The sequence below is a fragment of the Babylonia areolata genome, chromosome 1, assembly GCF_041734735.1.
Source record: "Babylonia areolata isolate BAREFJ2019XMU chromosome 1, ASM4173473v1, whole genome shotgun sequence".
Lineage (NCBI taxonomy): Eukaryota > Metazoa > Mollusca > Gastropoda > Neogastropoda > Buccinidae > Babylonia > Babylonia areolata.
Genome location: NC_134876.1, coordinates 53,578,899 through 53,604,937, shown reverse-complemented (window position 1 = coordinate 53,604,937; position 26,039 = coordinate 53,578,899). Strand labels below are relative to the sequence as shown.

At 44.0% G+C, this 26,039-nt stretch overlaps 2 protein-coding genes across 2 annotated transcripts in view; one reads left to right on the top strand and one right to left on the bottom strand.

Annotated features, from left to right (window-relative positions):
• The window catches only part of LOC143292621 (chitin synthase chs-2-like), a 50,050-nt gene extending 38,157 nt beyond the window's left edge, over positions 1–11,893 (top strand). The window contains exons 14-24 of the mRNA XM_076603088.1: positions 827–1,027; positions 1,467–1,633; positions 2,852–3,010; positions 4,197–4,268; positions 4,828–5,109; positions 5,647–5,993; positions 6,858–6,934; positions 7,334–7,821; positions 8,462–8,770; positions 9,963–10,254; positions 10,881–11,893. Coding sequence (XP_076459203.1) covers positions 827–1,027; positions 1,467–1,633; positions 2,852–3,010; positions 4,197–4,268; positions 4,828–5,109; positions 5,647–5,993; positions 6,858–6,934; positions 7,334–7,821; positions 8,462–8,770; positions 9,963–10,254; positions 10,881–11,473 — 2,987 coding nt within the window. The 3' untranslated portion in view covers positions 11,474–11,893. The remainder of the gene's footprint in view (positions 1–826; positions 1,028–1,466; positions 1,634–2,851; positions 3,011–4,196; positions 4,269–4,827; positions 5,110–5,646; positions 5,994–6,857; positions 6,935–7,333; positions 7,822–8,461; positions 8,771–9,962; positions 10,255–10,880) is intronic.
• An 8,320-nt stretch (positions 11,894–20,213) lies between these two features.
• LOC143292615 (MAGUK p55 subfamily member 7-like) overlaps positions 20,214–26,039 on the bottom strand; it is a 93,233-nt gene continuing 87,407 nt past the window's right edge. The window contains exons 16-19 of the mRNA XM_076603076.1: positions 24,546–24,639; positions 23,626–23,734; positions 22,673–22,810; positions 20,214–22,151 (exon numbers count right to left, since the gene is read on the bottom strand). Of these exons, the coding sequence (XP_076459191.1) occupies positions 21,975–22,151; positions 22,673–22,810; positions 23,626–23,734; positions 24,546–24,639 (518 nt within the window). The 3' untranslated portion in view covers positions 20,214–21,974. The remainder of the gene's footprint in view (positions 22,152–22,672; positions 22,811–23,625; positions 23,735–24,545; positions 24,640–26,039) is intronic.

Genomic DNA, 26,039 nt, shown 5'->3' with positions numbered 1-26,039 from the left:
TGGATACTTATATATTTTTGTACCTATGAGAGTGGATTTTTTTTTTAACAGAATTTTGCCAGAGGACAACACTCTCGTTGCCTTGGGTTCTTTTTCAGTGCGCCAAATGCGTGCTGCACACGGGACCTCGGTTTATCGTCTCATCCGAAAGACTAGACTCTCAGTTTGATTTTTCCAGTCAAACTTGGGAGAAAGGGCGAGAGCGGGATTCGAACCCTCACCCTCACGGACTCTCTGTATTGGCAGCTGGGCGTCTCAACCATTCTGCCACCTTCCTCCTGGCACAACACTGCTTTACTTCATGTAGAACACCATCACACACTGCTTCATTGCGCAGAGCACCGTGACACATTGCTTTATATGTGTAGAGCATCGTGACACTGCCTGCCACAACACACTGCTTTACTTAAGTGTAGAGCATCGTGACACACTGTGTGCTTTACTTGTGTATAGCACCGTGACATACTGCTTTACTTCTTAAAGACACCTGTACAGCACCGTATTGTATTGTATTGCGTCGCGTACATACATGGAGCAAATGTGGACAGAAAAGTGGAGGGAGGGGCTTCTTTGGAAAGATGTAGGTTTTAATGCCAGACTTGAAAGAGCTTAGTGCAGGGCTTTGACTCATCAAAAGAGGGAGATCGTTTCAAGTGAATAATAATGACAGGAAAGTGATCCATTAAACACCGTTTTTTATGTTCACGGCATCAAGTGTTCGTTTAGTCAAACAAAGTAGACTATATCGGATGACACTGGTTCCCTTTCCACAACATTATATACGTGTTTCAATTCTAAAAAGTCTTCATCATGTATTTGTGTGAAGGTCCCATGGTGTGGTACCAGAAGTTCGAGTACGCCGTCTCCCATTGGCTGCAGAAAGCAACGGAGCACATGATTGGCTGCGTGTTGTGCAGCCCCGGATGTTTCTCCCTGTTCAGGGCGTCCTCACTGATGGATGACAACGTGATGAGGAAGTACGCCACTCTGTCCACCCAGGCCAGACATTACGTACAGTACGATCAGGGTACGCCACAACCATTATTATATTATAATTATCATTGTTATTATCATTACTGTATTGTATAGTATTGTATAGTATTGTATAGTATTGTAATGTTCTTTTTGTCACAACAGATTTTTCTCTGTTTGAAATTCGGGCTGCATTTCCCAGTTTTCCTATCGAAGTGGATTTTTTTCTGTAGATTTTTGCCAGGAACAACCCCATTGTTGGCGTGGGTTCTTTTACGTGCGCTAAATGCATGCTGCACACGGAACCTCGGTTTATCGTCTCTTCCGATTGACTAACGTCCAGACCACCACTCAATGTCAAGTGGAGGGGGAGAAAATACTGGCGACTGTGCCGGGATTACCGAACCAGTGCGCTGAGATTCTCTCTTCCTCGGCGGACGCGTTACCTCTAGGCCATCACTCATTCCCCCTGACTTGTAGTGTGACTGTTGCAGGCGAGGACCGGTGGCTGTGCACACTGCTGCTGCAGCAGGGTTACCGCGTGGAGTACTGTGCCGCAGCCGACGCCCTGACCTATGCCCCGGAAGGCTTCGAGGAGTTCTTCAACCAGCGGAGGCGCTGGTCCCCTTCCACCATGGCCAACATCATGGACCTGCTGCAGGTAGGGACAAGGGGCGGAGGCGGGGGTGTGGGTGGGGGGAATGGTTTCAGTTTCACTTTCTCTTAAGGAGGCGTCACTGCGTTCGGGCATATCTATATACGCTTTTCCACATCTGCTGTTAGGTAGATGCCTGACAGTAGTATAACCCAATGCGCTTGTCAAGTCTTTAGTGCATGCTTATATGTTTGTGTACCTATCAAAGTGGATTTCTTTTTGCATAATTATGCTTGAGGACATTACTTTTGTTGCCATGGGTTCTTTTTTAGTGCGCCAAGTGCGTGCTGCACACGGGACCTCGGTTGATCGTCTCAACCGAAAGACTAGACACTCAGTTTGATTTTCCAGTCAAATTTGGGAGAAATGGAGATAGCGGGAATCGAACCAACAACCTCACGGACTCTCTATATTGGCAGTTAAGCGTCTTTACCATTCTGCCACCTTCCTCCTCATGGAGATGGACACGAGGGTGGGGCGGGAGAGGGGCTGGGAGCTTGTGAGGGATTTGGTGAATGTAGATTTGTATGCCTCGGGTAGTCTGGTGGTAGTTTGGGAGGTTAGAGAGGAAACTGATGAATGTAGATCTGTCTGCCTCGGGTAGTCTGGTGGTAGTTTAGGTTGTTAGGGAGGAAACTGATGAATGTAGATTTGTATGCCTCGGGTAGTCTGGTGGTAGTTTAGGAGGTTAGAGAGGAAATTGATGAATGTAGATCTGTGTGCCTCGGGTAGTCTTGTGGTAGATTGTAAAATTTGGCTTGTTAGGGGCTTGAGATTAGGGAGAGATTAGACAGTTGTAGTTTTGTCTGCCTAGGGTAGACTGTGCTAGTGTGTAAAATTTGGCTTGTTGATTAACCCATCTTGGGAAGATAAGATATGAAGAGCTTTATTAGCTCAGTGAGAGAACTTGCACCAGGTGCGGCAAAACAAACGTGGACAGTTGCTAGACACAAAAATATTAAACATGAAATCTCATCCTAATGGTTATCTCTCGGGATTTTTCCCTCTGTGTTCATAAACTGTAAGTGTCCATCTCCACAAGGAGGAAGGTGGTTAAGACGCTCAGCTGCCAATATAGAAAGTCCGTGAGGATGTGGATTCGAATCCCACTCTCGCCCTTTCTCCCAAGTTTGACTGGAAATTAAAAACGAAACTATTTTTCTCTTCTCGTTTTTTTCTCTCTATCCGTGTTGGTTGACTTGTGCGGTGCCTGTGATTGTCCAGAGCTGGCGGATGATGATCAAGATCAACGAGAACATGTCGGTGCTGTACATGGCCTACCAGCTGTTGCTGTTCATGTCCTCAATGCTGACCCCCGGCACCATCTTCCTCCTCATCGTGGGCGCCCTCAACACCGCCTTCCAGCAGATCGATCTCATGCAGGTCTTTCTCGCATACTTTAGATCCCATTCGCAGACCTGTTTAGATTAAGTTTAATTTTGATACTGTTAGTCTCGTTCATTGCTGACTGAATATTGCCCTAACATCACGTGGATTTGTTTTTAGCGATGTTACAATTGATCATATCATTCCCAGACTAGTATTTTAATCATTAGAGACTAAAATATCCCGTGTTATCATGTGGAGGCGACAAAGCATAGCATTTCTTACTCTGAGTTAATGAAGCCTATCCTGTACTCATTCTTCTCTCAGACTCTCTCCCCTTTACCGAAGTCCATTCAGCATTCTTCTTAATTTGTACTTGTGTATAATTGAGACCAGTTTTTAGTTGTAATTTCGTGATTGTCATCCACTTCATTGCGGACTAAGTATTGTCCCAGTTATCAAGTGCATTTGGTTTTGGTGACTTTACACTTTGGTGCACTCATGCAGGCACTTTTTTGAAACTTTGGTCCGATTCGGGACCTGTTTTAAGTTTAGTTTTTCGACTTATTTCATTCATTACGGGCAAATTATTGCTTTGATATCAAATGCTGTTGTTTTAGTGATGTTTACAGTTATGCATATCATTTTTGACTGTGAGTTAATGAACCCTTACCTGTATTAATTTTTATGCAGGAACTTTTCTCTCAGACTCAATATTGCCCAACTATCAAGTGCAGTCTTTTTTAGTGCAGCTCAGCATGTCAATTTTGACCGTGAGTTAATGAAGCCTCACCTGTATTTATGCACGAACGTTTCACTCAGACTCAATATTGCCCTGATATCAAGTGCAATTCTTTTAGTGCAGCTCAGCATATCATTTTTGACCGTGAGTTAATTAATGAATCTTTACCTGCACGAACGTGTGTTATCGATAGTCACTGGGAACATTGATGTTTTTGACTTTTCTACTTTCATTATTTTGTTTGTTTGTTTGTTTCTCTTGTTAAATCAACGATTTCCCCCTTTACCGAAGTCCATTTAGCATTCTTCTTAATTTGTACTTCTGTATAATTCATGTATAATTCAAATATTCATTTTTGATTGATTCCACCCTCCATGTATCGTGTTTCCACCACCTCACAACATGACTCCCCGTTCACCTTCTCTCCTACCTTGTTACTAAATCATTTTAGAATTGACAATATTCATCAAACTTTGAAGCAAACTTCCTCCTCTCGTGCAGGCACTCTTCATCAACCTCGTCCCCGTCATCCTCTTCCTCGTCGTCTGTCTTACCGCCAGGTCTAAGATACAGGTGGGTGACCTCAACATGACTTTTTTTTTTAGTGATGTAACAGCTAAACACATCATTTTGAGACTATTCTCTGCTTCATTGTGGACTAGATATTCCTCCAATATCACGTGCATTTGTTTTCCATGATGTTACAGTCAAGTGTATAATTTTTTACTGTGAATTAATGAAGCCTTTCCTGCACGACACGATACGACGCGACACGACACGATACGACACGATACGACACGATAGACACGACGCGACGCGACACGATAGACACGACGCGACGCGACGCGACACGACACGATACTACACTATACGATACGACACTATTTGATACGAAACTTTACGGTACGATACGACACGAAACTATTCGATACGACACAATACGACACGACACGACACGACACAACACGATATGATATACGATATACGATACGACACAACACGACACGACACGACACGACACGACACGACACGATACGATATACGATATACGATACGACACAACACGACACGACACGACACGAACGATATGATAAGCAAACGATACCCACCGGATGTCTGTGGTCGTCCACAGCTGGCCCTGGCGGGCGTCATGTCCATCGGCTACGCCCTGCTGATGATGGTGGTGATAGTGGGCCTCATCCTGGAGATGAAGAAGGACGGCATCTGCGCGCCAACCACCATATTCATGATCTTCGTGGTAGGCGTGTTCGTGGTGTCGGCCATCATGCACCCCATGGAGTTCTACTGCCTGTTCCACGGGCTGCTCTACCTGCTGGCCATCCCAGCCATGTCCATGCTTCTCATGATCTACTCCATCTGCAACCTCAACGTCGTCTCCTGGGGAACACGAGAGGTCAGTGCATTCGACAAAGAAACATTACGTGTATTTTCGTGTGCATGCACGTCGACGCACATTCACACAAAGTAACACACACACACACACACACACACACACACACACACACACGTTTATATATATATATATATATATATATATATATATATGACACACACATTCATGCACTTCATCCGCACATGCAGACATACTCACACAGGATTTCAAGATTCAAGCAGCCGTCGTGGTGAAGTGAATTGACGATTTGGAGAACGCGGGTAGGAGCCCCATCAGAAGTAGAGCATTTCTGGCCAGTGGCCAGTGGCCGGCATTTAATCAGAGATGAGTGTGCTGTGGGCTCAAATGATAAAACTGGGACCGTACTATACAATCGATTGTTCCCCACCATACACAAGCAACAAACACCACCCCCTCACACACACACACACACACACACCACCACCACCACCACCACCACCACCACCGGATGAACACCAACAAACTACTACCGAACAACCACACCTAATTTTTTTTTTTTTCCTTTTTGTCATCCAGACCCTGACGCCGGCACCGCCGTCTGAAGGTCAAGGTCGGAAAAAGAACGTGGGAAAACCCACGCGCTTCCAGCAACTGCTCAACCTCTTCATGGTGGGGCGGTCCGAAGGTTCGCACACCGAAGAAGAGGACAGCGATTATGGGTTTTCCTGCGGCAACCTCTTCCGCTGCCTGTGCTGCCCGCGTCCCGTGGAGGACAAGACGTCCCTGAAGATGGCGGCCATCTTGGAGAAACTGGACCAGCTGGAGCGGAGCATGGCGGGAAATAAGAGAGATGGCGGCGCCGGAAGTCTGTCTGGCGGTTCCCGTCTGCCTTCGTTGACGGAAGAGGCGGAGACAGCAGAAATGTAAACTTTGAGCGTTTTTTGTTTGTTTAGGTGTTCGATCTATTCTCTTATTTGATTTTTTTCCCTTTCATATAATTATTTCTTCTTGTAATCAATGGGTTTTTATTTCATTTATTTGTTTATGTGTTTGTTTGTTTGTTTTGTTTGTTTATTTGTCATCGTAATTGCTGCGTGGTCTGAAATTTTGCTTTTTGTTGCATTTGCAGTCCTTAGGAAATGGGAAACATGTTTATTGGTGTCTACAAATACTAAGACTGGATAGAGAGTCGCATGGACTAATGGATGCATAATTGTTTAAATACTTGTTTCTTGAAATAATGTCTATTTGATGGTGTGTTTTGTGTGTGTTTTTTAAAATTTTAGATCAGAAGTTAATAATGCTTTTTAGGGCAGCGCTGAGCGAGTGTAGCTGTATTAATTGATATGTTGTATCTGCTCTGATTTGCTTGTGTGAATGCTTAGTCGCTCAGGTTTTACGTTGTACTGTCTTGTTTTGTCTTGTTCTCGATGTGAATGTTGTTACTCGTCTGTTCTTCGTTGCAAATGAATGCATATGCGTGACCACATATAATATAGTATGTCTGATTTTTTGTGTGTGTTTTTGTGGGTTTTTTGTATGGTTTGTTTGTTGTTGTTTTTTCATCAGTGCACAGATAAATATTTTCTCAGCATGCATTTAAGTGAACTGTATCAAGTTGCCAGTGGCTTCCTTCACTTACATATGTGTTAGATGATACCAATAATTAGTCAGCACGTTGTAACAATATACAGGCCTACGGTTAGTCATGCTCCGAAATGTTCTAGTGCAAGTAAAATCAATCTGTCGAACAGCATGATTAATTCGTGCTTTGTATTTCAACGCAGGCAAAGTGAATCAATCAAACAGCTTTCTCCGATGGAACCCAAGCTGTCCGGAACAGGTGAAGGCGATTCTGTGAAATGTAAGTATTCTTAATTTCTCGGGAGGGAAAGAGAATGTGTGTGTGTGTGTGTGTGTGTGTGTGTGTGTGTGTGTGTGTGTGTGTGCTTGCGTATGGGCGTGTGCGCGCGTGTGTGTGTGTATTCATATATACCAGCAACTGTACCAAAACAAGATTGAAGCGCTCCATCGATATAGCTTAATCACCATCATCATCATCACCAGAACAGTTGGTTTTTTATCACCGACGTCATCTCCACCGTTATCATCACAGCTGAATAATAGTCAGGCTTTGTAATGATAATGATACTACTGCTGCTGCTGCTGCTGCTCCTGCTTCTACCACTACTACTACGACTACTACTAAGAAGATGTTCACACTTTTTCCAAACATTGACTTTTTCTCTCCTCCCACCATCAGTGAACCCGCTGTTCCAAGAACTGGGCAGGGCCAACAACAACAGCAACTACGAGGGCGAGTTCTCCCCCCCTTGGATGATGGACGGGGAGCTGGGCGCCGGCAAGGTGCGTTACCTGGGCACGGAGGAGTCCAAGTTCTGGCGCGAGCTCATCGCGCGCTACCTCTACCCGCTGCAGAACGACCCCGCGCGCCAGCAGAAGCTGGAGGAGGACCTGAAGCAGCTGCGGAACAAGATGAGCCTCATGTTCTTCCTCCTCAACGCCCTCTTCATCGTCATCGTCGCCGCCCTTCAGTACACCAACGCCGCCAACGACGGGAACGGCCTGGCAATCCCCCTACAGTGTGTGAACGACGAGGGCAAGAACCTGACTCTGGAGCCCATATCCCTCCTCTTCATGGCCATCTTCGGGGTGGCCTTGGCCATCCAGTTCCTGGCCATGTTCTTCCACAGAATGGGCACCTTCCTGCACATCGTCGCTTCCACGGAGGTATGTGGGTGGGTGGGGGAGGGGGTTGTGTGTGTGTTGGGGGGTGGGGTGGGGAGCAGGGGAGGTGTGTGTGTGTGTGTGTGTGGGTGTGTGTGTTGAGGGGAGTTGTGTGTGTGTGTGTGTGTGTGTGTGTGTGTGTGTGTGTGTATGTGTGTGTGTGAGAGAGAGAGTTTTGTGTGTGTGTGTGTGTGTGTGTGTGTGTGTGTGTGTGTGTGTGTGTGTGTGTGTGTGTGTGTGTGTGTGTGTGTGTGTGTGTGAGAGAGAGAGAGAGTTTTTGTGCATCATATTTTGAGAAATATCATGTGGCATATAAGATGGATTCACCCACAAAAACGAACCACTATCATCTCCCTTGATGAAAACGGAAATGAACATTTCAGAGTATGACCAAACGTGACTCTCCAAACACGTTTTTATACAGCTCTTTTTTTTGTTCTAGTTTTGTCCTGTGCCATTCACACTAAAATCGGAAACACCTTTTTTCGGGATATCCTGAAATTTGATACCCTTTTCATATTTTCGGTACGGGTTCTTTTTTTGGTTTGTTTGTTTGTTTTTATCCCTGATTGATCACCCCGCGCGCAGCGACAAGCTACACAATTTGTCCAAAAGATAACAACGATCCATTGTCACGATCCAGGTGAACTGCATGAAACTGAACCAGCAGGAAATGGCCGCCATGGCCGTGTCCGACAAACTGGAGCTGGTCCGACAGATGCAGAACTTCGGCGACGACGACGACGACGCCCGGTCGGACATCACCAGCACGTCGATGGAGACGAGCAACGGCGACAGCAGCAGTACGGCGGATGAGAGTCCGCGCATGGGCCGGCGACGCAACGTGATGAGGCTAACCAAGAAACGGGGCCGGCCCGCGGAACAGAAGGGGTCCAACCTGGCCAGCCGCCTGATGGAGCGGTACCTGAAGCTGGCCAAGGATCTGAGACAGGTAGGAGGGAGGTTCCTGCAGAGGGCATTGAAAAAAAAAAAAAAAAAAAAAGAACGAGCGAACGAACTTTTTGTTCAAACTGGTGTGACGGCCTAGAGGTAACGCTTCCACATAGGAAGCGAGAGAATCTGAGTGCACTGGTTCGAATTCCACAATCGCCAGTATTTTCTCCCCCTCCACTAGATCTTGAGTGGTGGTCTGGACGCTAGTCATTCGGATGAAAAGATAAACCGAGGTCCCGTATGCAGTTTTGCATTTAGCGCACGTAAAAGAACCCACGGCAACAAAAAGGTTGTCCCTGGCTAAATTCTGCAGAAAAATCTACTTCGATAGGAAAACAAATAAAATTGCAGACAGGGAGAAAAAAATGGGTGGCGCTCTCAGTGTAGCGACGCGCTCTCCCTGGGGAGAGCAGCCCGAATTTCACACAGAGAAATCTGTTGTGTCGTGACAAGAAAAGAGTAATATAATAAAACAATACAAAGAGGCGCCGTGGCGGAGTCTTCGGACTTCTGATCCAGTGTTCACCAGTGATCAGGGTTCGAGGCCATTTTTTCGGGAGGGTGTTGTGTCCTTGGGAGAAAGGCACTTTACTCTAAATTTCCTGACTCCACCCAGGTGTGATTTGGGTACCTGCCTTCGGTTAGGGAATGTTACATTTAGCGGAGGAAGGAGAAGATTGGGCCCTGCCTTCCTATACCGATTCCTGGACACAGAGTGTATGGATTCACAGCCCCGATTGTGTAAAAGGCTGTGGAATATTTAACCTGAGATGAAACCCACTTTTTCAGCCTGCAGGTGTATTTGGTTTTCTGTCTATCGAATTTTACCTGGGACAACCCTTTTGTTGCCGTGGATTTTAACGTGCACTAAGTGCACGCTGCATACGGGACCATTGCTGTCTGATTGCTGTTTGATTGGAGCAATTAGTATATTGATAACATATTTTTTTGTAATTCAGTGGTTATCGTTCTGTTTTCTCTCTCTTTCTTTCCATGTCAGTCTGATTCTCATACTGTCTCTCTCCCCCTCCTTAATTTTACCTCTCTTTGTCTCTCTCTAACGATCGATCAGTTGTTGTTCGTGTTTGTTGATTATCATACGCTGTCCTGCCTCTCTCCCCTTCTTCTTTCTGTCACTCCCGCTCTCTCTCTTTCTATTCCCCCCTTTCTGTCTGTCCCCTCCCTCACAGGAAAGAGTCAGTGACCACAGCAGTGGCAAAGGAGGACGTCGCAACAGCTCCAGGAAGAAGCGGAAGACACAGAGAGCCATTGAGGCCATCGAAAAGTCCTCGGAGAAGTCCAACGTGCTGCTGAAGGCCCACAAGTGGCAGAGCATGCAGAGCAGGGTGGCGGGGAGGAGCTCCCAGGGAGGCTCTCAGCAGAGCAGCACGGACACCTTGCAGAAGGACCCCTGGCTGTCCATGGTCAGGGGAGTTCTGTCCCAGTCCCGGAGCTCCCTCAACACCATCAGTGAGGAGGATGGTGGGTTACGTTTGCGATGCCCGTGTGTGGGTTGTGTGTGGTTGTGTGGAGGGGTGTGTGAGGTGTGGTGGCTGGGGTTAGTGTGTTTGTGTGTGTGTATGTGTGTGTGTGTGTGTGTGTGTGTGTGTGTGTGTGTGTGTGTGTGTGCGCGCGCGCGCGGGTGGACGATTGAGTATGGTGTGTGTGTGTGTGTGTGTGTGTGTGTGTGTGCGCGCGCGCGCGCGCGTCTGTGTGTATGTGTTCATCCACAGGATGGGCACCTTCCTGAACATCGTCGCTCCCACGGAGTCGGGTGGGTGGGTGGGTGTGGGTGTGTGTGTGTTTGTGTTGTGCGTGTGTGTCTGTGTCTGTGTTGTGCGTGCGTGTGTTTTTCAGTGCTGCAACTTGGATAGAGAGGAGAACAAAGCGTATTTAGGTGGAATGGGCAGAGGAATAATAAAAAAAATTATAAATTAATTATAGCATGGAACGGGATGATATTATAGTTCTTACCACTTATTGTGTATGCGTACCTTTCATTCACATTAAAAGATTAGCTTGCTATCTCCAAAAAAAAATGGAAGTAATTTTTTTTTTTTAAAGATGACACGGTTGGTCGGCATATTGACCCTCTGTCTGTCGGGCAGCTCGGAACACCCTGAACCTGAAGAGGAAGTTCACCTGGGCGTCCAGTGCCGACACGACCAGCGCGCTGATGAGGCGCTCGGACCTCAGTCTGCCCAGGGACTCCCGACCCACCTCCCGGGGCAGCTTCGCCGGTCACCGCTCCTCCCTCGACATCCTCAGCGAGGTGAAGGAGGTGGCCACCCCTCAGACCTCCCCAACCGGCCTGTATGAAAGGATCGAGATGCAGGACGTGCTCAGGGTGGGCGAGGAGAAAGCGGCGGAGAGGGACAGCAGCAAGGGTCCTGAAGACTCCGAGCCCAACTCCGAGACGGCTAGTTTCCGGGAAGAGGACGTGGTGTCGATCCCACCGTCCACGGCCACCACCGTGCTGTCGGACAGGGAGGACGGACATGTCTTCAGCTATCAGGTCACCTCCACCCCTACCACACAGGCCGAGGTCCACGCCACCACAGCCGGGGACCCCCAGGACTCCAGAGCTCAGGACAGCTTCTCCCGGGACTCCCCCGGACAGTTGATAAGGGCCTCTGTCTCTCAGGGAGGGAAGGGCAGTGAGGGGAAATCGCAAGAGAGTTCGGAGACCACGTCTTTCTGATAATCACAGCAACAGACCAGGGCCACCTTCAGTGTCTGTATCTGGACTGACTTTCCTGTATTATGATACCAACAGCTCCCTGTCTTTTGTACAGACCAGTGCATGTACTCACGGCAGGTTTTCATTTCCTGTGCACTTCATTATGCATACATGGTATATTATGATGTCGAGAGCATCGCATTCTACGTCCGACGAGGCATGTTCTGATGCTCTCTGCATTGCATGATGCACAGGCTTTGTTTTGTAAGAGAACCTATCGGGATCTCAAACTGGTAAGGATCTGACTGTAATGTTCAATGCATTATGCACACCACAGACTTTTGGGGACGGCGTCTGGAGCTCAACACGGAAGGTATATCATTGTCTGTTTCTCAAAGTGACAGACTCAAATGCACAGCACAGCAAGATACTACTACTTGATCTTCTGTGTTGTGTGTAAAGCATTGCAGGTTAAATTGTCGAAGAAACAAGTCATTTGGACATCTCTCTCTCTCTCTCTCTCTCTCTCTCTCTCTCTCTCTCTCTCTCTCTCTCTCTCTCTCTCTCTCTCTCTCTCTCTCTCTCTCTCTCTCCATCCACCAATCTAGTAATGTTTATAGATGTATCAACGTATGTCAATGTTTTCCACGCACGCAAACAGAACAGACATACACTGATCCTTTCACTCACATGCAAAAACCACCGAACACCTATATTCAAAACCCAGTTAGGCTATCTTGGTAACTGAATTCATAATTATTGGCACTACGATTACTACTGCTGGCATTAAAATCTGTTTGGGGTGTAAAAGAGGTCCAATCTGTCAACAAAAAAGGCAACTGAAAAGAATTTAGGTTTACATACATGAAGTCCCAAAGTTAGTAGTTGTATCAGATCAGGTCAACAGTGGCTATGTCTTAGAAGAAACCTTTGATCCAAATGGACACTGAATAAGCCATCGAATAGACGGCCATTCCTCAACTAGTTCAGCAACAAAAATGCAAAGCAGACCATGAATGTTCTGTCCTGAGAGGTAATTTTCTCATCTCCGACTATGACAGAAAGAGAGGTAGCTCTTACACACAGCCCTGTCTGTTCCCACACGATCCTACTGTGATTATTTTGTTTTGGCTTTTGTTCAGTTGACCTGCTTTTCTGAACACGGAGCTCAAGTATAAAGATACTGTTTATTCTGTGTAATCTGAAAATACTGCTTATAATGTGCGTACTCCGTGTGTCTTTTGTTGTGGGTTCAGAGGAATTATACTGTTGTGCGGATTTGTAATGATATTATTGGAGCCGAAATCAAATCGTGTTGCTTGAAGCCCAGCCGACCGCTGAGGGCCATTCCAGCCCACATTGTATACCAGTATGTCTGTGAGTGCTTTCACCTGTAGAGAAAGAGGAGTTAATGAATTCTCTCTCTCTCTCTGTCTCTCGCTGTCTCTTTCTCTCTCTGATTTCATGTGCGTCTCCCCATCCCCCTCTCCATCCCAGCGGCACACAACGAAAAAGAAGGCTGGAATCAGATTGCAAACAGCACACAAAGACGGCAACGCCCTGCATTAAACAGGACAATGCTTGGTCACAGCTGTACTGTAACATCACTCTGACCCTCTATCGTCTGTTGACCATACACAAAGAAAGGCAGGTATATTATGCTTCCATCCGAGGCGATTGGCCCACTGCCTTTGAAAATGAACCACAGAAATCAAAGCGATAAGGTCGTCCTGCTCGTCAGATTTGGGTCTCTGCTCATCTTTCGTAACCGAATGTCGTCTGTTCGGTCAAAGTGGGACATAAGATACGGGTTATTCATGCAAGGGCAGTCTGATTTATCCTCTTATTACCCGAACAGCTACAATAGCCAATGAAATTCAGTAACGGGCGGTTTTTTTGTTTCGTTTTGTTTTATTTTTTGTTTTGTTTTTCCCCAGTGAACACACAACTTCGATATATATGATAGTCAGTCGTGTCCGACTATGACCATCAGAACAGCAGAGGAGGCAACTGCTGTTCCGACTATTTGGGCTAGAATTTGATTATAGTGGAGAGTGTCTTGCCCAAGTACATCCCCACTCTCTTGGACAAGAGGGTTTTAGGACAATCGGCGTTGGGATGGTTCCCAAAGGCCAACTAGCCCACAAGGCTGCAGCACTAAGAGCCAGTGCAATTTTGCCTCCTACTTTGAGAGTCATAGTCCTTCAGAAAAGACTAAGCTGTAAATGGTTTCCCATTGACTGGAGAAACCATTGATAATACAGCTTTCACTTTGCTGTTGACCCAAATGTAAACTTATGTCAATCTGTGATATAAGCCGAGTGTTAACTTCGATACAGATTGCAAACTAACATTTCGAACATTATCTCCGAGTGGAGAGCAGAAGCTGGCGCCTCTGTGCTGCCACGAATACCCACAGCCCTGGTGTGACATCCAAGCTTTTGTCTGTCTCTCTGACAACCGGGTTTTGATCAGACAGCACGACTACAACGAAATGATTGAGGGAAGGGAAGGAAATGGACATGATTAAACCTCCATCTCATTCGCATTTATTGATGATCTACATGATGAAGTCAGGATTTGATTTTATGACGTCATTTGATGATACCATGGCTCTTGTTCGTGACGAAAATCTAAAGTGTCTTCCATTACTTTTGTTTGTTTCTGTATTTTCGTGGCATTTCCAGCGAATGTGCTTTACTCAGAGTAAAGGAACATAGTCTTTCTTGTCATGTTGTTATCTAGTCATACTTACGTCATATTCGATGTTGTCAATATATCACCACAGAAATGTTTTCATGTATCCATACAAGTATCGCTTATGCTGGTTGATATTGTGTATGCATATGCTAATCATGTTCAACCTACCTGATATTGTTTGCCCTGTCTGAACTGGCATGTTTTTAGTTCCAGCATATTTGTTTCTGTTTGGCCAGCTAGCTGTCTCGATCCTCTGTTTTCTCCTCCATTATTGTCTGTTTCCATCGACTCATCATGTCCGCCGTTCCCTCCCCTTTCTTCTTCTTTCTTCTTCTTCTTCCTTTCTTCTTCTTCTTCTTCTTCTTCTTTTTCTTCTTCCTTTCTTCTTCTTCTTCTTCTTCTTCTTCTTCTTCTCTTCTTCTTCTTCTTCTTCTTCTTCTTCTTCTTCTTTTTCCAGTGTTTGTGTTGTTATGTTTTTAAAAGAAGAGGACATACATGGAACAACCGCTTGGCGACTGCATATAATTATCATAGACAATGATGTCTAGCAAAGTGGAAGCCCGCATTGGACTGGGCTAGGACGCAAATTTATTTAACGGAATGAAAAGAATTTATCGCAAAAAATCTCAATGTAAACACATAACGTTCTGAGATAACTTTCTGATTTCAGTGCTTCTTGACTACAATTGATAACTGCCACCGAGATAATCTTGATTTGGGTTCTTTTACCACGTGGATGTAAAAAAAAAGAGAAAAAAAGAAAGAATATCGCTGATAGTTATATATGTACGCCAGTCTGAATCATTCTGGTCATACGCACGGACATTTGAATTATATCTGCTCATTCTGATCAATGGGTTTATGAAATTTCCATTAAAAAAATGTGAACCGTTTTCACAAATCACACAATTAGTGACCTTAACAAAAATGGCCATATAAAATATGTCTTCACAATTTGCTCCATTCCCTGGAAACCTTTGAATTCCTGTCTGAACTGACATCATAAAAGACGCCAGGAACTCACAGCTTGTAATCGAAGGCCAACCGGAAAATCACTATTTGGGTACATTTTACAAGTTTTCGTGACAAAAAAACTGGAATTTTTTTCTACAGCTCAAATGTTTTCGGGTTTTTTATGTAGTGGTAGTAGTTGTTGTTTTGTCTGTCTTCCCTTCATTGATTCTTTTTCTCCCTTTTCCCATCTATGTCTTTTCAGGTACATCTTTTGTTGTGTGTGTTTCGTTCTGTCTCCCTCAACCTCTTCAGTCAGTCTTGCTCAGATGTAGTATTATTCAAAATATGTGTACTATTGCAACGTACCCTGATTGTAAATATAGTTCACTGTTGTTTGTAGGCGTAACTGCGCTGTTTCAATCGTACAGTTCTATAAATCAGATAAAGATAATTTTGGAAAAACATTTTGCCTAACCAATGCAAATTGTAACCTGTACAATCATTACTACGAATGTATGTAAATCAGTTTTGCCCTCATGGCCGCTAGAAACTGATTAATATTCCCTGCAGAATTTTGCTCAGATTTTTCTACCATTGGTTGTTTTGGGTGCGAGGGACTATGCTTACCGTTTGAGGTAAAATTCCATGACCAGCGATCAAAGTTTGGTGAGGAGAGGAGAGAGAGCACGATGCTGATTTTCATGGGACTTGAACCTGAATCCTCTTTTCGTTGTCAAGCGGTCTATCCACCAGGCCACAACTGCATTCAGTAGGAAAGCAAATGAGAGAACCTGCCCACCACAAAAAGGTCGTGGTTTGATCATAACGTTTTAAAGGTGACGGGTGAAAATTGACGGTAATGATCACGAAGGTTTCTTCTTTATTATTATTTATAACAAAAGCTGATATGTAATGGCTGATATACAACAGCAAATAATGCTGACATACATGTTTTTAAGGAAACGTCAACTGATGAAAGACATCAATACTGTCAGTGGACTTCAATTTCACACAACCCCGTGTTTGAACATTTCAAACCTGTTTATCGATTTTTTTGTGTGTGTGTTCGTGCGTGTTGCCAAAGTAGGTAGGCGATATCTTTGTTATCATGAAACGATTTGCAACATGTTGAATTTTGCTATATTTGTACCAGTCATCAAGATTTACCTGGGGAAGAAATAATTTCATTCCGACTTGTGACACGTTTGAATAATAAGGTTGTATTATGACGTGCGCGTGTGTTAGAGTGTATGTGTGTTTGTATGTATGTGTATGTGCGTCTGTGCATGTGGTGTTTGTGTGTGTGTGCGGTGTGTGGTGTGTGTGCTCTGTGTGTGTGTGTGTGTGTGTGTGTGTGTGTGTGTGTGTGTGTGTGTGTGTGTGTGTGTGTGTGTGTGTGTGTGTGAAAGAGAGAGTTTATTAATTGGTGACTGGTTTTATTCTATGTATTATGAAATTAATCTATATAAAGGTGTCTACGTTCTTTAAGTCACCCTCATCACTTTTCCTTGATTTAATTTGTTTCTTGTGTGTATGTGTGCAGTTTATTGATATAGCTATAATCATTAATTGAGACTGGTGTTTGATTTTGCAGTTCAGTTTTTGATTCAAAAACATGTAGGGTATACGTGCGTAATGAATAAACATTTTATAATCTGCTGTGACTCAGACGGATAATTCTGGCTTTTGTTTTTAATATAACCCAAACGAACATTATATCCTCATCCATGTCCGTGTATGTTACATTGATTTATCATGCTATCATCGGTGCTACTGGTATATCTATTGTACGCATTATCCACATGATCTGAACTGTATGTGCTGGTAGAGTCCGCCGCAATATTTCCCGTGATTACGTACTTGTGTATGTTTATATGAAATGTGATGATCAACAAATTCCAGTGATTGAAACGAATCAATAAAATGAATACAATTTGGAATTGTGGCTATATGTTTTGTCATTGTTGCTTTAGACGGTTATGCTCGCTAGGTGTAGACTCAAACTCATTATGTACTGGTCCTCCCATTCTTTCTTTCTCAGTTTCTGTTTCTGTACTACACAGAGGCGCGCGTACGCGCGCGCGCACACACACACACACACACACACACACACACACAACACATACACACACGCGCACACACATTCAAACACACACATACACAACACACACGCACATACACATTCAAGCACACACACACACACACACACACACACACACACACACACACACACACACACACACACACACACACACACACACACACACACACACACACAAAATAATTTCAGACATGTTTGAATGTTAACGTCATCCACGTTTCACCATGATTTTTATTTTTGACAACGTTCATTCTGTGCTGCATGCATTCAGTTTTCAGTTGACACACACGAAAATTACCCACTAATTAGAACAATGTATGATCTATAAGGTAGAAAATCAGACACTGATTTCATTCGCACTTTCAGTTAACCAACATCAATCAATAACATCGCCACTTGCTTATAAGGCATTGATGATGACCAAAAAAAAAGGGAAGAGGGAGAAACTAGAGATACATAGATAGATAGATAGACATATATAATATAGACATAGAGAGGAGAGGGAAGAGGGAGGGGGATAAGGGTGTGGGCGATGTGATGTGGGTGCTAGCTGCCTATCTTGCCATTTCAAAGAAAAAAGGCATACCAGGACCGTTTGAAAACAGGATTTAACGAGAAAAAAAAAGCCCCCAACTAAAATATAAATTCTGGGAGTGAATCGATGAAATGACGCCAGTAAAACTGTCAAAATGTGTAATAAAAAAAAAATTACACAAAAGGGGTGTGCCTTTTCGTATTTGTTGTTGCTTTTCGCAAATAAATGGATATGTCAAAAACTAGAATCGGTTTGATAATTGGCCTTGATGTTACATACTTTTTTGTTTAATTAAACGTCCAGTAACAGATTGTCAGGGCAAAAAAGATAATAAAGCATACATATAATAAATTGTGGCGATGTAAACAAACGGGAAAAAAATCTTGCAAGATTTTTGTGCTCACTTTGAAAAAAAAAAAAAAAAGAAGATCCATTAACAGAAATAATATTTTGAAAACAACAACCCCCAAGCCCCGCCCAAACAGAATATGAAACGACGTGAAGAGATATATGCGTGGAAATGAATACGATGTGGAAGGCATGGACAGGTTAAAAAGAATCATTTGAGACATGGGGCAGATTTCAACGTGAGAGGCATAGACAGGAACCTGTGGTCAAAGACAAAAAAAAACCAACGCTTGCCGTGTTTTGTGTGCTATGACTGTCCTCTCGAACGGACACAAGTGGTTGCTCGTTTTCGCTGCCACTGAAAGTCTGCCGTTTCAAGCAAAAGCATTGGGGTCTGACACATGGGTACGCACACAAACACTCTCGCACGCCTGCCCGCGAATGTAGGCGTGCTAACACACATACGCACACGCGCTCGCGCGCACGAATAAACACAGGGTCAAAAGTGATCTCACAGGCATACACACATGCACTCTTACATACATGCTTACACGCCCACGGCCACACATTCACAAACACACACGCACACACGCGCGCAAACACACAGTGAGCACACGCACTGACATGGAGGAATACACACATACACATGATTATGAAAATATTGAGGTTCACGCTTGTGTATGATTTCTTTCATTTGTATTGGTCAGTCAATATCTGGGTTGAAACCCATTTTCCCCTGTTACGTTTTAAAAATATTAATGCATCGAGTGTGTGTGTGTGTGTGTGTGCGCGTGCGTGCGTGCGTGCGCACGCGCGCGGGGGCGTGTGTGTGTGGGGGGGGGGCAGACAGACAGACAGACAGACAGACAGACAGAGTGACAGACAGACAAGATATTTTCATACACATCGCTTGAATCGTATAAAGCATTGAATCATTGCTCCCACAATATTATTTTCATAGCATTTTCGCATATTGCAATTAACTATGAATATTCATAATTTAAAAAAAAAAAAAGCAGAGATATTAATACACGACAATAACTGTTCACAAACATATCACCACAGACTATACAGGTCGCTGATACAACATAAATAACGACAACAACAAGAACAACAACAATCATCATCATCATCACCATCATCATCAACATACAAAGAATAATAATAATAATAATAATAATATATTGATATAATAATATAATAGTAATAATAATAATATAATAATAATAATATCATCATCATCAATATTGTTATTGATGATGATGATAACAATAGTAGAAGTAGTAGTAGTAGTCATAATAATAATAATATCATTATTATCATATTAATGATGATAGTAACAGTAGTAGTGGTAGTAGTTGTTGTTTTGTAGTAGTAGTAGTAATGATGATGACGATAATAATAATAACAATAATAATGATAATGGAAGGAAGGTCCAGATAATAATAATAATAATAATAATAATAATAATAATAATAATAATAATGGAAGGAAGGTCCAGATAAGCAATGTCCTGAGTGTGTCAAAGTTGTGCCAACCTTGCTAACCATCGCAAACCGGCGGCTATGCAGGGTCTACTTTGTAAGGCAGCCCCGGGACAGTTTACTGGGGCAGTTTCTTGTGCGAAGTTGGAACTGCCCTTACAAGAAAGAACCCCCGTGATTCAAGACTTGAACACCTGGGGTAGAGCTTCGTTTTTTCACAGAATCTGTTCCTGTCAGTGTGAAAGGTTTCGGTTGCTGCTTGGTTCTGAGAGAGAGAGAGAGAGAGAGAGAGAGAGAGAGAGAGAGAGAGAGACAGAGAGAGAGACAGAGAGAGACAGAGACAGAGACAGAGAGACAGAGAGAGACAGAGAGAGATATAGACACAGAGACACACAGAGAGACAGACACAGACAGACAGGCAGAGATTAAGATCAAACCGGTGGTCCGGGTGAAAGAATCAGAAACCCTACCCAGCTAGCTATCGAGTTACAATTCATGAACCAACTTGACACGTTAAAAGTAAGGCCTCCTCTGGCGCAGGGGGTTCACGGCGGGCGGCCCTAAGTCAACAGATCCTCCAGGACTGCCGGCACTGGGCATACATCAAAATGAGTCTATGATTATGTGTGACTGTGGGGTTTGGTGGATCCGGAGGGGGAAGGGGGGGGGAATTTGTGAATGGTGTTAGTTCACTGCTGTAACGACATGAAAAAAAAGCATAAAAACAAACAAGAAAAACAAACACCAAAAACAGATAGGATGGAACCTGAATACAGCTCCTGCCTGCCGTAGGGTTGGCTGCAAAATTCCTCTGGTCACCCCAGAAGTCAGTATCTCATGATATTGTCAAAGGCTAATGTCCGTGTTACCATCACACGTTTGTAATGACACGTTTAAGTTCCTTTCTTCCATGATTACCAAACCGAGCATTTCATTATAATTATTGCAGACGTCGAACTTCGACTTTGTCACAAGATAGAGAAATCCTTTCTCACAAAGTACCACACTAGTTACACCGAGCAGTCATCAGTATCGTTTACAGTGCGCATAGCTCTGTAAATCCCTTGTATTTCATTCCATATAAAAATTACAAACAGCACAACACTCGCAGTACTTGTAAATGCCACATTTGTTCAACAAAACTGACCGCCAGCACTGTTAGCCTTCCTAATGTAAGAAGGGTGAAGACTCTGGCAGCAGACACGACCGATACTGAAGCATCCAGCGGGACTTAATTTCAGAGTTAACAACCTTGTTAAGGAAAGAAAAACTGAAAATATATATGATGTAATTTTGAATTACAAACAAAGCATGTTAATTACCGAAGGGGGGGGGGAGACAGGAACACAAATTTAGCCCAGATAGAAGAAAGAGTAAATTGTTTTTTATCAGTTCAATGGCAGGTTTTCACACATTTTTCACAGCCCTCTCTCAAAATGAAGGAACAGGAGGAACTGAAAAACAGTCATCCTCAAAAATAAAACATACAAACAAATGTAGAAACAAATACAAGAAAGAAAGAAAGAAAGAAAGAAAAGGGAAGAGTAAAAAGCAAAGAAAGGAAAACAAAAGGAAACGAAAACAATAAGAAAAGAATTATACGAATATCTATGGACTCCCAAGGTATTGCGTTAAGGAAAGGTTTCACAGCAGAAACACCTCACACTATCACTGCAACCTGTGATTGAAAAAGCGTCTCGCTGCTTTCTCACATTTCGAGCAATCCATGCATCTACTTTGTGCAAATGATTGAACGGGCACCTCTGTGCTCGGCTGATATATTTCCAAAAGATTCTTTTTATGCAGAATGCCAATATTGTCTTTTATATAAGCATCCACAGAAAAGAAAGTATACATGTACCCCCAAACAAAGTCTTTTTTTCTGAGACTCGCATATAACCAAGCGACAAATACCTAAATATAAAGAGCTCAAAAGACACTAACATCAACACGAACCTTTTTTTAATTAAAAAAAGAAAAAGAAAAAGCTCAAACAGTATTCATCAAAACGTTAAATAATTACATCTCTGTGATAGTTCCAATGGAAAGGCATTGAACAGTGACCCTCATCCAACAGAAAGGGCTTGTACGTGAACTGCGTTCCGGGTATAGTGCCTGAACAACGCAAAATAATCAGAAGTCACTATCATTAATGTGTGCCAGCAGCACAGAAGGATCAGGTCGACTACACTGTTGTAGCGGTGACCAAGCAGGAGAAATAACACAGTCACATGCCCCTCATGCCCCCCACCCTCCTCCCCTCCGTACAGAGCGTGTTGAAAACTGGCCGTGTGGGAAATGCTGCCTGACTTTACCCCCCCGGGACAGGAGGAGGGGGTTGGGGGGGTAGTAGAGCAAGAAGTGGTGGAGATAGGCAGGCAGGCAGGTAGACGCGTGGCATCACTGTCCCCAGCCCACAGGTACCCATTGTGCTTCCTTCTCCAGCCTGGAAGCCACCATCAACAGTTCGGTCATGGCGTCCGTCAGACTGTCGTTGACGATCCTGCTGTCGAACACGTGGCCGTAGCGCTCCTCGATTCTTCTGGAACATTCCGCCATCTCCTCCAGTTCCTCCACCTGAAACACGGCACACACACACACACACACACACACACACACACACACACACACACACACACACACACACAGGCTTTTTTTTCAACAGGTCGTTGAACTCGACACCAGACTTTTTTTTTAATCCGGCTTGATCGGCTCACATCAGATTGAGGAAAGCTTACCGTGAGCTGGGCCAATAGCAAACTGAGAGATGTATGATCAATTGGTTCCCCACTGCTCTGGGAATCCATTTACAGCTTAGTCTTTGAGAATGACCATGACTCAAACTAGAAGGCGAGATTGCACTGGCTCATACGTAGCGCTGCGGCCTTTGGTGACCATCCCCATCGCCGACTGTCCTAATTTCTCTTGTCCGAGAGAATGAGGATGATGTAACTTGGACAAGACATTTTCCACTCTAATCAAATTATAGCCCAGATAGTCGGGAACAGAAGTTGCCTCCTCTGCTGTTCTGGTGGTTATAGTCGGACAAGACTGTCACACATACATCAGCAGTGAGACGCAGACTGAGGGGGACTCACAGTGAAGGGACGGATGGAGTCAGCCTCTGTGGCCCTTGCCCTGGCCGGCATCCGGCTCTCCTTCAGCTTCTCCAGGCTGGGAGACTTGATGAAGATCACGTACGGCTTCAGCTCGTAGGTCCGGAGGAACTTTAACGCCTGAAAACGTGAACACAACAGCAACCATGATAATGGCAGTTTGTTGTCAGTATCATCAGTGTACGCCTGAAAACGTGCACACAACAGCAACCATGATAATGACAGTTCGTTGTCAGTATCATCAGTGTTATCATCATCATCATCATCGTCGTCGTCACATCATCATAACAATTATAACAAGAATAGGTCTTTTACCATTATCGTCGTCATCGCAGTGATCCTAATTTTACCATCGTCGTCGTCGGCATTGTAGTATCTACCTGGTCGTCTTCAGCATTCTCACCATTTGTTGCAACTGGTGTTGTTTTGATGCCATCATAGTAGTTGTATCGTTGAGAATAACTTCGGAAAAAGCATATATCTTCACAAAAACTGATGTAGTCATAGCAGCCATGTTCAATCGGCAGCTACAGGAGTAGAAGCAGTGACGACAATGGCAGTAGTGTTGGTGGTGATACATACATACATATGCGTGCGCGCGTGCGTCTTTGTGTTTGTGTGAATGTGTGTAGTCTCTGTACGTAGACACTATATGTGTATGTTGCAGATGAAGCAGAACATGACTTAGAACCCGCGTCGTTGGACGCATAAGTAGGTCAAGGCGCTCCATAGTCCACGGTCCTCGGCCACTTTGCTGGTGTCCTGACATTGTCTGGCGCCAAGTCTGGGGTCTCCCTCCACTGGTTGCCGCCTGGTTCTTCTTAGGCCACAACTTGATTAAAGCGCGAAAAAGAAGAAGAAGAAGAAGAAAGATAGAGAGAAAGAAGAAGAAGAAAGTAAGACAGAAAGAAAGAATGGAAGAGTGGCGCACTGACCTGTGTGTGTGGAGCCAGTAGACACACCTTCCCAGACGTTATGACCTCTTTGATGGACTCCAAACTGGTCCCGTACAGATGTCCACGATACTCGCCATACTCCACAAATCTGAAACCCCCCAAAGCAATTGTTCCCTGTTCAAAATACTCCACAAATCTGAAACCCCCCCAAAGCAATTGTTCCCAGTACAAATTACTCCACAAATCTGAAACCCACCAAAGCAATTGTTCCCAGTACAAAATACTCCACAAATCTGAAACCCACCAAATCAATTGTTCCCAGTTCAAAATACTCCACAAATCTGAAACCCACCAAAGCAATTGTTCCCAGTTCAAAATTATCTCCCTTCTTCACACCGCTGTCTTTCTGTCTCAGTCTCTGTGTGGCTGTGTCTGTGTCTGTCTGTTTGTCTGTCTCCTTCTCCGTCGATGTCTGTCTGCCTTTCACTCTCTGTCCTGTCAGTCGGTCTCTGTCAGTCTCTTTCTGTCTCTCTGTCTGTCTGGCCTTATTGAATAAATCATCCGTATCCGTATCTGTCTGTCTGAGCTCTCTCCCACTCTCTTTCCCTTTCTCTGCATTGTGCATGTATAAACCTGAGAGAGGGAGAGAAAGAGAGGGAGACGGAAAAAGATAGGGAAGAGAGAGAGAACGAACGAATCTTTTTTATTGAGGGAAAAAAAGAAATAAGCGCAAATGGCCTGTTTTCATTCTGCCCTCGTGAAAAGGGAAACATAACACACACACACACACACACACACACACACACACACACACACACACACACACACACAGAGAGAGAGAGAGAGAGAGAGAGAGAGAGAGAGAGAGACATACAACTAAATCAAAAAGGAAAGGATAAAAAAATGTAAACAAGCACTATCATGCACTTTCAGCAGAATCTCCCTGTATACACACGTACCTCTGAGAGACAATGCCCTCTTCCATTTCGTCTCGACTCAGAAAACGATATTCTTTCCCGTCTTCTTCAAAGTCCTTTTTTTCTCTGGATGTATCTGAAATTAGTTGAATGTACATAACGAGTTAAAACAGCGTGCTGTTATCTTTGTTTCAAACAGTCTTATGTAAACGAAGAAGGAAAACGGAATCGCTCGTGCAAGCACACTCACACAAACACTCGTGTATGTCACTGACTACAAGAACGCACATGCACACACACACTCAAAAATACATACATGCGCGCGCACGCTGACATCACTGATCCTCATACTGGCCTGTCAATAATTTGCTGAATAATAAGTCAGTTTTTTTTCTTTTAACTCATTCTGCCCCACAGCTACATGCCTGCTACAACCCCCCTGGACCAGCACTACATGACACCACTGTAGAAAAAAACAGGGTGGTTCACTAAAACAGCGAAAATCGATGAAACATTGTTGTTATAATCGGCCAAAGCTTCGTTTTCATGCTTCCGTAATCAGTAAACGGTTCAGTTTAGAATGCCAGCTGTCCCAAACAAGAATGAACGAAATTTGAATGGTGTGTTGGTATGAGAATACTCGCACCTGGTCCGCAGGGGAAGTAATCATGGTACGAGTTATCTCGAACCTGGAGTAGAATGAGTTAAAAACGAACAATAGAAAAGAGCGATTAGATTTTTCTTATATCTTGCAACTATTAGATTCAATTCAGCAATATCAACAACACAAGTCAGTTGATTTTAACAGAACTTGCCAGTTGAGTCAGGCACCATCACAGCAGCATCTAGTGGTGGGAACAATCACTTACGCTAAATCTGTACTGGAACATCCCAGTAATGCTAACAGGGGCAGATAACTGAAATGATCCAACAGATCAACTTTCATCAGCATCTTTATGTCTTCCTCTTCGTTCGAGGTCTGCAACACCCACGTTCACCCGTATGTACACGAGATGGCTTTTACGTGTATGACCGTTTTTATCCCGCCATGTAGGCAGCCACACTCCGTTTTCGGGGGTATCTTTATGTCATGAATTGTGTTGATTTATGTAAAAACTGCAGGCTTTTTCTTACTTTCATGCCCATATTCAAGTGACCTAAAAAGGGTGTGGCACAGTTTGCACACAAGAGAGTCCTTTCATACCGGTGTATATGCGTTTGGAATTCAGGGCGTTGAATTTAATTGTTGAGCTCAGTATTTCTTTAATTAGATGTTGTAAACACTGTTGTCATCCATAGGAATATACAATCAACTTGTGTTCATCATGCAGTTCAAAAGCAAACAGCCTGTGTCGTGTAAAGCACTGAATCTTTTTCTTTTTCTTTTTTTTTAAGTATCTACCGTCTGCTCCCCAATCCTGTACAAATTGCTCTGCATTCCAAGCAACATATTTCACATTCCTGTTATGAGTCAGTTCGCATCCTTGGTTACCCTTCTAATAACTCTGCACACTTTACTTGGTCGAATCTGAATAT